The sequence below is a fragment of the Leopardus geoffroyi genome, chromosome D3 (genome assembly GCF_018350155.1).
Source record: "Leopardus geoffroyi isolate Oge1 chromosome D3, O.geoffroyi_Oge1_pat1.0, whole genome shotgun sequence".
In the NCBI taxonomy this organism is placed as follows: domain Eukaryota; kingdom Metazoa; phylum Chordata; class Mammalia; order Carnivora; family Felidae; genus Leopardus; species Leopardus geoffroyi.
In genome coordinates, this window is record NC_059339.1 from 44,040,233 (window position 1) to 44,055,075 (window position 14,843).

General features: G+C 36.4%; 1 protein-coding gene across 7 annotated transcripts in view; it reads left to right on the forward strand.

The window, feature by feature from the left end:
- GREB1L (GREB1 like retinoic acid receptor coactivator) overlaps positions 1–14,843 on the forward strand; it is a 283,759-nt gene that overhangs the window by 133,355 nt on the left and 135,561 nt on the right. For all 7 annotated transcript variants that reach the window (XM_045458577.1, XM_045458582.1, XM_045458583.1 and 4 more), the window contains 2 exons: positions 6,903–7,062; positions 7,273–7,470. In XM_045458577.1, the coding sequence (XP_045314533.1) occupies positions 6,906–7,062; positions 7,273–7,470 (355 nt within the window). In that variant the 5' untranslated portion in view covers positions 6,903–6,905. The remainder of the gene's footprint in view (positions 1–6,902; positions 7,063–7,272; positions 7,471–14,843) is intronic.

Genomic DNA, 14,843 nt, shown 5'->3' on the forward strand with positions numbered 1-14,843 from the left:
AAATTAAATTACGTTACTTTTTCAAAAGTAATATATTGGACCATATCTCGAATCTAGTACTTTTTAAAAAACTGATTTGAGAAGAAAGTCAAGGAAAATATTGGTTCCTTCTTTCTTTTTATCATTTGAGTTTTAGGAAACTTTTTCTTGTCCTTAATAGAAGAAGAAACTTTTTTAGACAGGGGGAAATATTGGAGGGAAATAAGTTATATAAATATTCCTAATATTTTAGGGAGTTGATAAGAATGTTTTTGATTTCTAGACTTGCCACATAATGGATTAATGAAACATGACTGAGTCTTCCAAAATTGGAAGAAATGGGAAGAAAAAGGGTATGGACAAGAGAGTTCTCAAAATCAGGGGACATGCAACCCATGCATCAGATACTTTGGAGTCCAAGGGTGGGCCTATGCTTCCTTCCTTATATGTGTGTATTTATTCTTTGTTAAATAATTTACCCTTTGTTTATCTTTCCCTTTCATCTAATACAGGGAGGTTTGGGTCTTTTTATTCAGGGGAGGGATAGTTTTATTTTGCTTTTAAATTGTTTTTTTAATGTTTATTCATTTTTGAGAAACAGAGAGACAGAGTGTGAGTGGTGAAGGGGCAGAGAGAGAGGGAGACACAGAATCCGAAGCAGGCCTCAGGCTCTGAGCTATCAGCACAGAGCCCAACGTGGGGCTCGAACCCATGAATTGTGAGATCATGCCCTGAGCCAAAGCCAGACGCTTAACCAACTTAGCCACCCAGGTGCCCTGGTTTTATTTTGTTTTGACTTTTTAAAATTATTGCTCGGCTTTGTGCCTATTAGCCCACATCTTATGCTAAAACTCTTTTTTCAGCCTTGTCTTCTTGCCACTGTGACATATACAGACAAGGACAAACCAGCAAACAAAAAAATTCTTCCTTGGGTTGTTCTGTTTTGTGTTTTTGTGGGTGTTTTGTTTTGTTTTGTTTTGGCAATTTAGTAATACTTTATAGAATACCCATTTACCCAATTAGGTCATTATAGTAGGTGGTTAAACAGCTTAATGGTCTAAGTGATTAAGATAGCCTAAGAGAGCTGTTGTGTAGCCAAACTGACTAGGTCCTACTCCTGTCTTTGCCATCTCCTTTTATTTGTCCTTGGGCAAATTCCTTAACTTTCCTAGGCCTCAATTCTCTTAAAAGGAGGCAATAGAGTATTATCTGGCAATTAGTAAGTTCTCCATGTTACCAGTATTGTAATTGTCCAAAGTAGAATGTTTCCTTTCACTTTTCTTAACAATGACAGCAAGGACCACCACCAGTAATAATATTAATGACAGCAACAACTATTATTATATCATCTGCCTGTTAGATGCCTACCATTGTGATAGGCACTTCACACATAAAGTTAACATTTGAAAAATAAGACTATGTATTCTGAAGTCTTATCTGATGCTTTAATTGTAAGAAGTGTTTGGGAAGCAACTGAAAGGAATATTTTCATCCTGTGTCTTCTGTACTTGATAACTTCTATAAAAGTAATTACTACATTAATAATACAGTAACTATTAACCATGAAACACAATTACCTAATATTACCACAATTACCTAATAAATCCAACTTCAGGTCAGATAATGTAGAACTACTTTTCAGAATGAGTTGTACAACATACAAGAAAAAAGCAAACTTGCAATTTCTACATATATATATGTATCTTTTATATATCTGGCTGACATTAAGGACTACAGACGCTGAGATGCTGATAGATACTCTTGTGACACTACAGAAATCTCTAAGAAAGAGATGGTATACAATATGGGCTCTTTCTGCACCACTAATTAATTGCTCAAAATGCAAGTGGGATCAAGTACAAACCACCACACCATTGTGGTTTGGTGCCTTTCTGCTCTAGCCTTTTCCCTTTTCTACAGAAAGATAAAAGGGCTGGCATAGAACAGGCAGCTTCATTCACTGGAGGTTTTAGGAATAGGGACTGGAGAAGTAAGGAAAAGAGTAGCCTGGGAAACTGGTACCTGCTAATGGCTCCATGGCCTTTCCCCAGTTCTCCTTTTTCTATTGAAAATGGAAAGGAGAAGGAATACAATTTGAGGGAAACCACTTCTTGATCTGCAATGTTTTTATTTCCCTTTTGTCAAATGTTTCATGGTTAATAGTTACTGTATTATTAATGTAGTAATTACTTTTATAGAAGTTATCAAGTACAGAAGACACAGGATGAAAATATTCCTTTCAGTTGCTTCCCAAACACTTCTTACAATTAAAGCATCAGATAAGACTTCAGAATACATAGTCTTATTTTTCAAATGTTAACTTTATGTGTGAAGTGCCTATCACAATTATACACTGACTTTTAGTGTATGTTATGCCATCTCAACCACTGGGGGCTCTTTGAGATTCAGAGGAAGGGAAGGCCAGTAGTCTAGGTAGATAATGCCAACAGTTTCAGTGACCCTAAATATCTTTTTAATTTTTTTAATGTTTTTATTTATTTTTTTGAGAGAGAGAGACAGAGTGTGAGTGGGGAGGGACACAGAGAGAGGGAGACACAGAATCCAAAGCAGGCTCCAGGCTCTGAGCTGTCAGCACAGAGCCCGACATGGGGCTCCAACTCACGAGCTGTGAGCTCGTGACCTAAGCTGAAGTCAGACACTCAACCAACTGAGCCATCAGGTGCCTCCAGTCACCCTAAATATTATAGCATATGATATTAAACATTTTTTTAATTGTTTATTTTTGAGAAAGAGAAAGAGCAAGCAGGGGAGGGGCAGAGAGAGAGAGAGGGACAGAGGATTTGAAGTAGGCTCCAGGCTCTGAACTGTCCATACAGAGCCTGAGGCAGGGCTCGAACTCATAAACTGCAAGATCATGACCTTAGCCAAAGTCAGATACTTAACCGACTGAGCCACCCAAGTGCCCCCAGTGACCCTATATCACATAGCATATGATATATTTTTTTATTTTTAAATGTTTGTTTATTTTGGGAGAGAGAAAGAGTGAGCAGGGGAGGGGCAGAGAGAATGAGGAACAGAGGATCCAAAGCAGGCTCCATGCTGACAGCACTAAGCCCAATGTGGGGCTCCACCTCAGGAACTATAAGATCATGACCTGAGCCGAAATCAGACGTTCAACTGACTGAGCCACCCAGGTGCCCCTTATAGCATATGATATTAAGAATACATTACACTAAAAAGGCTTCCTTGAACTCTACCCTTCTTTTGATAGCATTGAACTGGAAATTGGGTAGCATTGAACTTGAACTGTAAAGGGAAGAACTCTGTACTCAGCACTAAAAAAGTCTGGGGTCAGTTTTATAATTCTTCATATTATCATTATCGTTTTTAAAATGTCCAGTTATGTTTTCATCTGGAATAATCAGTCTCTTCCTTTTACTCTTCCAACTGTTTCCTGGGTACTTCCCTTTGTCATCTTGAGTATTGCTAATGTTCTTATAGCATTATGTGTATCCTCTATGATGGTGAAACATGATTATCCATTTTTATGCTGATTTAATATTTTTATTCAGCACAATATTTATTTGCCCTACATTTACATATTTGTTATATTGCTCCTTAAACTATAAATCAAAGAGATTGAGATTATGTAGTCCTCCATGTACAATTGGGCATTTCTTTATTAAACTAAAAAAATCTCTTAGAGAATATAGTTTTCAATGATAAAAGGAAGGTAATTTGTTGAGCAGGTAATAGTTAAAAAGAGGCAAGATTTCCAGGCATTTGGTGCTCTGGAGAAAGGTCCACCTTTGAAGTTATTCCATTGTTCTCTATGGTTAAGAAATCCCATGGTTGACTGTGCTGGTAGTTTTCTCCCTTCAGCAAAAAAGAAGAAAAAAGGTGAAATGGCTATTGAATTTTGACTTAGATGCATTAAATGGCAACACAACATATTTCTCCTGCAAACTCACCCTATTTTGATCATGTGTGGTCTTGAGCTTTAGAAAATTTAAATGTTTATAGTTGTCTTAATGGAGAGTCTTAGAAGGTTGGACAAAAACTTGGTGTTTCAGGAAAACTTTATTTGACAGAGTTTGTTGATTTTGCTTCTACTTATAACTTTTAATTGAGTATCATACATATAGTTTTGGGTATGTACTTTTTGAAAGAAAGGAACCTGGGGCGCCTGGGTGGCGCAGTCGGTTAAGCCTCCGACTTCAGCCAGGTCACGATCTCGTGGTCCGTGAGTTCCAGCCCCGCGTCGGGCTCTGGGCTCATGGCTCAGAGCCTGGAGCCTGTTTCCGATTCTGTGTCTCCCTCTCTCTCTGCCCCTCCCCCGTTCATGCTCTGTCTCTCTCTGTCCCAAAAATAAATAAACGTTGAAAGAAAGGAACCTAATAATTGAAGAAATCTAGTTTATTTTTTCTAGTTTTACTGAGATAAAAGTGACATATAACATTGTATAAGTTTTAGGTGTACAATATGATGATTTGATATAGGTATATCTTGCAAAGTGATTACTACATATAAGTTTAGTTGATATCCATCACCTCATATAGTTATAAAATTTCTTTTACTTGTAAAGAGGAATTTACTAATTTAAATCCATGGTATTTAGTTTCTTATTACCTATTTTGAGAAAGGTTGCTAAAATATAATTCCAGCTTTTCCTCCAAATCATAAGAATCTCCAACAAAGCTTTACTAAATGCAGCCACTCTGATGGAAATCTCTGAATACTACTCATTGCTACCCAGAATCATGTAAACAACCTTCTATGCTATATAGAGGCAGCTCAGCAGCTCATAGCCACCAAAATCCTTTGAAGCTCATGAATATAACTCTGGGAAGCCTGATAGTAAGGTTGTATGCATTACCCCTTCCCTGCTTAGGAGTGACTGGATCTTGGCTTCCTTTTCCTGCTGAGCCCAGATGCATGCTTAGGGTCCTTCTCAACGAGTCCTCTAGGGACTCCCTTCAGAGAGTCCATCACAGTTGGCTTTCCAGATGAAATTTAGTATCTGTCCCTCTCTTTGATGGGATAAGTGGGGCTATGATATTTTCAAACTGCCTTTCTTGAAATGAGATTTATCCAAATTGAGCCTGTACTGTAGGAGTATAGGATTTCTCCTCACACAGCTAGATATTGAGTTCTGGTTCTGACCTTTACCAGCTGGATGATAGGGGGCAAGTCACTTGGCTTCTCCAAGCCCCAATTGTTTCATTGATGAAGTGAGACAAGTCCTACCTAATTCTGAATACTAAGGATTAAATAAAATATATTTTTGAAGTTTATTTATTTATTTTGAGAGAGAGAGAGTGCATGTGAGAGCACAAGCTGGGGAAGGGCAGAGAGGGAGAGGGTTAGAGAGAGAATCCCAGGCACTCTCCACACTGCCAGCATGGAGCCCGATGCGGGGCTCAAACCCAAGAACCACGGATCATGACCTGAGCTGAAACCAAGAGTCGGGAGTCTTAATCAACTGAGCCACCAGGTGCCCTAAATAAAATAATTTTTATAAAATATTTAGGGTACTGTCTAGCTCCACAGCTCTCACATTTTTGATCCCAGAATCAAAATTGAGTTTTGTTGATGTAGACTATATTTATTAGAAACTAAGAGTAAGAAATGTTTAAAATATATATTAACTTTAAAAGTTAAAATTAGGGGCGCCTGGGTGGCGCAGTCGGTTAAGCGTCCGACTTCAGCCAGGTCACGATCTCGCGGTCCGTGAGTTTGAGCCCCGCGTCGGGCTCTGGGCTGATGGCTCAGAGCCTGGAGCCTGTTTCCGATTCTGTGTCTCCCTCTCTCTCTGCCCCTCCCCCGTTCATGCTTTGTCTCTCTCTGTCCCAAAAATAAATAAACGTTGAAAAAAAATTAAAAAAAAAAAGTTAAAATTATAACCCATTATATGTCAACATATATAACATTTTGGGGAAAGTAACTATATTTTCCAAAAAAAAGTTAGTGAGAAAAGTGATCTATCTGCTTCTAATTAAACCTGTTGCAATATTACACATCATGCAGCCTCTGTAAAATCCTACTGTACACGTATGAGAGTAAAAAAGGCAAATACTATCTTAGTAATAAGTTTGAAAAGAGTTTTGATCTCATAGACCCCAGAAAGGGTCTTGGTGACCTCAGAACATACTTTGAGAATTGTTGGTATAGCCAGTAGTTAGCACCCAAAGAATTGTAGTTATTATTGATATTCATGGAGATTTTTGTAACTAGCAAGAACTATACAAATATCGGTTATGAGAAGTAAAGGCCATGGCTTTCGAACTTCTTACTCTATACATTCCTAGAGGGTCTAAAATAAGATTGTGATTCAGATTAAGGAAAAAAAAACTTTTTTTTTAAATAAATACTAATTATGCATAAATGACTTCTTTGGGTTTAAAAGGCTCAAATCTTGCTTTCAGGAATTTGTCAAATATAGTATCACAAAGCTTTCTTTCTTTCTTCTTCTTTTTTTTCCCCCCCAAGAGAAGAATTTCCCCCTATTCTGCCAGGGTAAGAAGATCTTAGCAGAGAGAGCAGTAACTAGATATTTACTCTGAAAGCACTGATAGAGTTGGAATGGGATCATGGTAGCCCACTAGTTTTAAGGAGGAGTGGCCCATTGTCATCATGTTAGGCTTCATGATTGACAGGTCAATCTTGATTTACTGGTCAGAGAACCTTGACTTAAAGCATTTATTACTGTTTGATTCTCAGAAGATCCTCTAAAGGGCCTTTTTGAAATGGATTTGGATTATGAAAACAAAAAGCAAAAGTTATGTAACAGAGAATTTAAAACAGGTTGTCTTAGGAAATATAGGTAGGGTTCATATATGAATCTTAACAAGATATATGGGTATAGTTTATATCAGCTCTACGTGTACTTTGCAGTCATAGAGTCCTCTAATTATATAAATTTTCTCCTTTCTTCCTCTTTTTCTTTGGGGGGGGTGGTGTAGACCATGGGGAATTCATATGCTGGGCAACTGAAATCTGCTCAATTTGAGGAAGCTCTCCACAACTCCATAGAAGCCTCTCTCAGATGTAGTAGTGTGGTTCCACGGCCAATTTTTTCCCAGCTGTACCTGGACCCTGACCAGCATCCTTTCTCATCTGCAGGTAAGTTTCTCAATCCCACACATTTCTAGATTTCTTTTAAAAGAAGTGGAAATTCCAAATCTGGGGACCTCTGAAATAAATTGATATAATATTAGATATTGCTAGTCTCCCTGTCCTCTGATATCTTTCAGAAGTATGAATTTTTCTTTTGGTTATTTTTTCTATAAGCATCTTTTTATTAAATTAGTTGTAATTTATTTGCTCACCCAGATGTAAAACCCAAGGTGGAGGATCTGGATAAAGATTTGGTACACCGCTACACTCAAAATGGAAGCCTGGATTTTTCTAACAATCTAACAGTTAATGAAATGGAAGATGACGAAGATGATGAAGAAATGTCTGATTCAAATAGCCCACCAATTCCCTATTCACAAAAACCTGCCCCAGAAGGGTCTTGCACTACAGATGGTGGGTTTCTTTTTCTTTCTTTCTTTCTTTCTTTCTTTCTTTCTTTCTTTCTTTCTTTCTTTCTTTCTTTCTTTTCTTTCTTTTACCAATTCCTCTTTATTGTCTGGCTAGTTTTCAATCATTACATGTGGTGCTGAAGGCTGGAAACCAGTAATTACAGAAAGGAATGAGGAATGATTATGGTCTCACTGACATTATCTTCTGTGACTTCACAGCAGGTGTCTATAAGAAAGACAGGTATTATTGCTTCATCTTATAGATGAAGAAAGTAAGATTCACAGCAGTTGAATGACTTCTCTGAGATGATATGTGGCAAAAGCAAGCCTAGGCCCAAGTCAGGGCTTTTCCTGCAAGAATGCTACTATCTCAGGTACTTTTTAAGTGTCCTGTCTTCCTACTTCTTTCTGTTCCAACCTCAAAAACATTAATAGAGATATCAGATGTTTTATATTTACCTTTTTCATTTATTCTGAACACTCATGCAGTATAGTGTTATCTGTAGAAGATAAAAATGTACATATTTTGATAATCCCATTTTATTTATTTTGTCAACCTCCTCTTCCACCATGGCTTTAACCACACTTTAAAAAGGAAATCCTAATATAAAACATTCTCAGTATTTCATGGTTTTGATGATGTCACAACTTTAAAATATATTCTCTTCCTTACATTTAGTATTTACAGTGCTATTTTCTGGTAATCCCAACCTAATTAGTATGTGGATTCTACTTTATCCATATTAGCCAGAGTGCAGTTTTTATACCCTGATTGACTTGGACCTGGGGTGTTTACAATGCATGCAAATCCTAGGGGTGAGGAGTGAGGAGGAAAGGGGTAAGATTTCAGGACATTCTCCCTACACAGCTTGAATTGTAAATAATTTGGGGTAAACTAAAGATTCAAATGTGCAAATCCAGATAAATGAGTTTGCACTGCTTGGAAGTTTTATTATTTCTTGACTTTCTTTTCTCTTTCTCTTTTACCCTCCCTCCCTCTTTTCTTTTTTCTTTTTCTTTTCCTTTCCTTTTCTTCCTTTCAAGAATTTGATAAGCTATAAAAAGCTCAAAATCCTTAATCCTGTCTGCACTATTTCTTATAAATTTGCTTCCAGATGTGATTGATTTATTTTGCCCAGACTTAATATTATGCATCAAATTTACTCATTATTCTTGGTATGATAGGCCTTTAAACCTATAGTTGTGTAGCAAGTGACTGGGTTAGGTTTCCACTTGGCTGTTTTATATCCATTTTTGTGCCTTTTATTTATCAGTCAAGTCATACTTAACAGTTAATGACCAAATATTGAAATTGTGCTTAAAATATTGTTGGCTTGTCATTGAGAATCTTGTTATATTTAAGAATTAAATAGAACGAGAGTCAAAGCTTTAGGGGATAATTCTGAAATATCAAATTTTATACCAAAAATGGAGGAGGGGCTCTCCTGTTTTTCCTGTGCTCTAAATATGTTTTAGTTTGCCTTTTGGGGTGCTGACACTGGTATTACTAACAATCAGGTATGTTTAGTGTTCACCAAGATACAAACTCAGTGATCTAACAGAGAGCAACTATTTCTTGAACTTTAAAACATGAGAACACTACTCTTACCATGAGGCGATTATGTAAAGTGTAAGGGAAGGGTAATAGTTAATTTTAGATATGAAGGAAAAAGATTTGGAGATGCAGTTTTTCTGGGGGGAAAAACAAATATAGCACCCAAGCATTAATTCAAATTCCAAGACAACCTGAAAACACAGGTCATAGACGTAGATTCCTACATCAGCTACTTTGGTTTCTTATAATTAATTGCATGTCCATACTTTTTCCCCTTTAATTCACCTCAAGGTGGCCATTAAAAACAAAAAGCATAGTTCATAATTTGATAGTTTAAAGTTTGTCCATAGCTCTTTCAATTTGGCTCATTCTAGGGTAGTTCTAAGAACCCTCTCACCCAAAGACAGAACAGTTCTGAAATTTTTCTTATAGAAATGACAGTGAATTAGGACAATGTAATGCCTGGACTTGTTTTAGCATACCACCTTCCCTTCATGGGAAATCCTCTATTTACCTAAGACTTAAAGGAAGGTAAAGCTATTTTTAGAGGCAATTTAGATAAGCAGATACTTAATACCTGATGGGCTTCTGGGGGTTACCATTCAGATGTAAATTTTGGTTGCTAATTTCTTATGTAAATTATTGGAATAGTGTAGGTTCCCACCCTGCTGGGAGGCAGTTGATTGTCTAAAGGGGTGAAGGGCAACCAAATTTGAGGCTTCCAAATACTGCTTTGATTACTTTAGTTTGTGTTTACAGCTGTTTCAGTAAACTTTCCCCTCCCCCCGCTTAGATTACTCTGTAACCTTCAAGTTGGAGATAATTGGAGAATGCAAATCTGGTTCTGTGAAGTGAAAACCTTGGCTATTTTCTTAAGGAAATGCAGATGAAGTTTACAAAGAAGGGCCCTCTACCATTATTCCTTTTTTTAAATTAAAATAATTTGCTGCAAAGGTCTTGGGGTTAAGGCAGCATTTCAGTATTATTCTCAGAAAATGAAGCTATTTAGGGACAAGTTTGTTATTTGTGTGCCAACATCGATAACTTATCTTTCCTTCCTTGCATACAGTAAACAGGCATAGATCCTTCCTTAGGGCACTCTTCCCCCAGGTCTTCCAGAAGCCCCTAAAAAAAGATTCTGTCTTTCTTTCAGGATTAGTTCAGATGTGATTCAAAATCACACTACAGGGTTGTAATAAGGTTTCTTTTCATTGTGTTTGAGGTTTTAATTGAGATTGAGTAGTTGGTCTTTATTATATTAATAATCTGACGTATTTCTAGAGACCAGAACTACCTGTTACACTAGATATTTGGATCCTACAGACCTTCAAATATAATCACATTTCATAGATTCTTTAACTACCCACTCTTTTTTTCTTTACAGACACACAGAGCTTATTTTCATTCTTAAAAAAATAAATATTATTCTTTGCATAATGTTTTTTCTTACTTGGGGATCCCTCATATTTTGTATATAATTAGCTGATCTGAATCCCCCCCCCCCCAAAATTAGGATTTAGAAAAGACAGGTAAAAGGTGTCACAGCAAAAAGCCAAATCTTTGCCTGGTGAGTATATTCTCAGAATAATTACAAACTCAATTTAGGAACTTTTTCTTGATGTTGCCACCATTTCTGGCCTTGAATTGATTTATTTCTTGAATTACCCTGTTGCTGGACTCAGCCTTGCCTTCTCTTTCTCTCCTATTTTCTTTCCTCTTAATCAAATTGGCTGAGTGGCTTGTGTTAGCGAGTAACATGAAGGCAAGAAGATAAAATTGGACATTGTAAAAATAGACTTTACTTTTTAAGAACAGTTTTAGACTTAAAGAAAAATTGAGACAATAGTATAGAGTTTCTATATATTCCTGCAGTTTCTCCTATTATTATCTTACATTATTACTAATTTTAATAATAATTAAAGTTCATAGTTTATTTAGGTTCCTTAGTTTTTACCTAATATCTCTTTTCTTTTCCAGAATCCCTTCAGGATACTAAAATAGAGTTAGTTGTTATGTCTCTTTAGGCTTCTCTTGGCTGTTACAGTTTCTCAGACTTTCCTTGTTTCTGATGACCCTGACAGTTTTAGGAATTATTGGTCAGGTATATTGCAGGTGACCCTCTACTGTTATTTGATATTTTTCTCCTAATTAGACTGGGGTTATGGGTTTTGGGGAGAAAGATCACAAAGGTAAATTGCCATTTTCATCATATTGTATCAAGGGTACATTCTGTCAACATGATTTATGAGGGTTGATGTTGATGTAGGTCATCTGGCCGAGGTAGTGTGATCTCCACTCTTTCCCCCACTTGCCATACTGTGGGAGAAAGTCACTATGCTCAGCTTATACTTTAGGAACAGGGAATTATGCTCCACCTTCTCGAGGGCAGAGTATCTACATAAATTATTTAAAATTCTGTATGGGGATTTGTCTCCCCCCCCCCGCCACTTACTAATTTATTCACTCATTTATTTATATTATTATGTACTCATGGATATTTATTTTATGTCAAGTTATAAGTCAATACTACTTTACCTCACTGCTCAGATTGTTCTGGTTTTGGACATTGGGAGCACCTTCAGTTGGTTCCTGTACCCCTTTTACATACTCTCATCATTGCAGCTTTTTTTTTTTAGCATAAAATAGGACATTTTCTCTTTATTGTCATGAGCATCCCTTAAAATTTTTGTGGGGAGGAGACTAGAAAACATGCTTCTCCAAGGATCCAGTCATTGTTGAATAATTATTACTTTTGACCTCTAGGTGTCCTCATACTAAAGGCTGTAGTAAAAACTATTTGTATTTCTTAATTTGAGTGGACTGTGTAGTTCTCCTTTTTTGCTACAGAAAACTCTGAAATCATCTCTCTTCTACAGAAAATCTTGCTTTCTTCAGATATTCTCCACACTAAGTCCTCTTGACTCTATCTCTGTTAAGTCCAGAACAAAAATTGTACTTTCCCCCTTGGTCTCCTTTTGCTGCAATGTATTGCTTTTAGAGATCTCATCAGAGGGGTGCCCGGTGGCTCAGTTGGTTAAGTGTCTGACTCTTGGTTTCGGCTCAGGTTATGTTCCTGTGGCCTCATGGGTTTCAGCCCCACGTCAGGCTATGCTCTGGCAGCACGGAGCCTGCTCGGGATTCTCCCTCTCTCTGCCCTTCTTTGCACTGTCTCTGTCTCTCTCAAAATAAATAAATAGCTTTTTTAAAAAAAGAAAACTCATCAGAAAAATAATGAATTTTAAGGATTCATCAGCAAGTATGAGGTAGGTGAGTGCCAATAGACCAAAGATTCAACTTAGAAAGTTGGGTAATAGGACTCCAAAAAAAGGCAAGGAAGAAGTAATAGGAGAGTGTCCTACATCAGACTGAGGGAAGGTGAAGCATTATATGAGTCAGAGATGTTAATGAGGATGAAGGAGTATCTAATTTGGAGTCCGGAGACTTGGGTTTTAGTCCCACTTTCTCCAGTTACTGAATATTTTAAAAATTGGACCATTTTCTTAAGCTTTATAGGCCCCAGTGTCCTCATTTACATATTAAATGGATTAGTGTTACCCAATCTTTGACTCACAAATTTCTTTTATACTAATATATAGTCTTTTGAACTTTTTAGGAATTTAAAACCTAATTCTGTCACTACATGGCATATGATAAAGAATTGATTTTAAGTAGAAAGTATTTATTTTAGACCAGTATGTTAATATACTCTTTGATATTATTCATGCATATGAGAAAAAATTGTCTACATTTTATCATTCAGTAATTGCTACTTAATGTATTTAAAATCAGTTGTGTAAGAAAAAGCATATTTTATTGACAAATTCAAAAATAAAATATTATAGGGGCGCCTGGGTGGCGCAGTCGGTTGAGCATCCGACTTCAGCCAGGTCACGATCTCGCGGTCCGGGAGTTCGAGCCCCGCGTCAGGCTCTGGGCTGATGGCTCAGAGCCTGGAGCCTGTTTCCGATTCTGTGTCTCCCTCTCTCTCTGCCCCTCCCCCGTTCATGCTCTGTCTCTCTCTGTCCCAAAAATAAATAAACGTTGAAAAAATAAATAAATAAATAAATAAATAAATAAATAAATAAATAAAATAAAATAAAATAAAATAAAATAAAATAAAATAAAATAAAATATTATAGCTTTTCAGGGGGCTGAGTATATTTAAATGTTTTCCAGCATCAAATAAAAAGAAAATCAAAATCTACTTTTAATACCCAAAATTTGAAATTTTAGGATTAAAAGGATATGCTTGTTTATTTTTATAATTTTTACATCATCTATATGATGAAAAGATTTCAGGCTGCTGTGTGCAGAATTTCTGCTACTGAACATGCTGCAAAATGAGGTAGGCTTTTCTCTCCTACATGAAAAGCCAAATTGGATTGTAATCACCAAAATTTTACCTTGACATTGCTTTTGGGGGTGGAGTGCCCAAAAACATATTGGTGCATTTTATATAATTTTATAATTTAATGAGTGGGGTTGGGATTGAATCTAACTTTCATAAATCTAGCAAGAGCATCTTTAGACATATTTGTAACATTACTATGTTCATTAACACAATCAGTGCTTCCTATCATTAACCAACAATGTATGATGAGTATAAATTAAGCACAATATCAATACAAATGGCTAAGAATAAAAACAGTTGTGTGAAAATCAAAGCCATACACTGATACAGGATTCAAACAAGTGAGTCCTGAATTCATTCAACTGGTTTCCACTCTCCCTCTATGTGTAGTCCGGAAAGCCCTCAGAACATTCTTTAATATTAGAATAATTATTTGTTAGATTTTAGAAATTGGTAACTATTTGATTTTGTCTTATAACTTCAAGTATCATGGAATACCTGTAAGTCCCTGGGAGTTTAATAACTGCCTGTTGAGAGATCCTATATCAGATAATCTTAAGGTTCTATATAGCTCTGATGTTCTAAAAAGCTGGTAATAATTTGAAAATTCATACAAATTGGCACAGACTATCATTTCATCTAGTCCACTCTTTCTAATATGGTGTGATTCAAAGTCGTAGAAAGGTTTGTTACTACTTCTTAGTGACAGAGATAGTTCCCCACGCATCCTGTTTTCTGTCAATAGACAATCATGAACTTCTCATCACTGAATTTATCTGCATCTTTTGGGAAGATACGTATTCTGCCTTTTGGAGCAAGTCATGATAAAGGTGCTATTTCTTTTTTTTTTTTTTTCTTTTTCTTTTTTTGAGAGAGAGCGAGCGAGCGAGCATGTCCACAAGTGGGGGAGGGGCAGAAGAGAGAGAGAGAATCTTAAATAGGCTCCACCCAGGCACCCCTTGATCTGTCTTTATATAGCAAACTTCCCATGTCTTACATCCTGAACATTACTGAACTCATTATATAACACTGCACAAGTTCCCTAACCTTCCTGAGCCTCAACTTCTCCATCTATGGAAAGGAGTTGGTAGTTGTTCAGAGGATTAAATAAAATAATCTGTACAATGGTTAGTACCGTGCCTGGCTTATATTAAGTTCTCCATAAATTTTTCCACCATTGATACCATCATCATCATTTCCCCACTTTCAAACCTGAGTTCTGTCCCTTAAATGGGGTGGGGGCAGCAGAATTTTTTTTAGGGCTTTTATGTATCCATAGCTTCCAAAAACTGTGTGTAAACTGAATAAATAATATGACCTGCATGTATAAATGACTATTTTTCAAATAAATATAGATGATATTGTGACTAATAAAATATAGATTCATTCAAAATTGTTAATTCACAATAATATTCTGCTTTTGTTTTTTTCAATTAACAAACACTAAAAGTTAAATTTGCATTATTTTAGT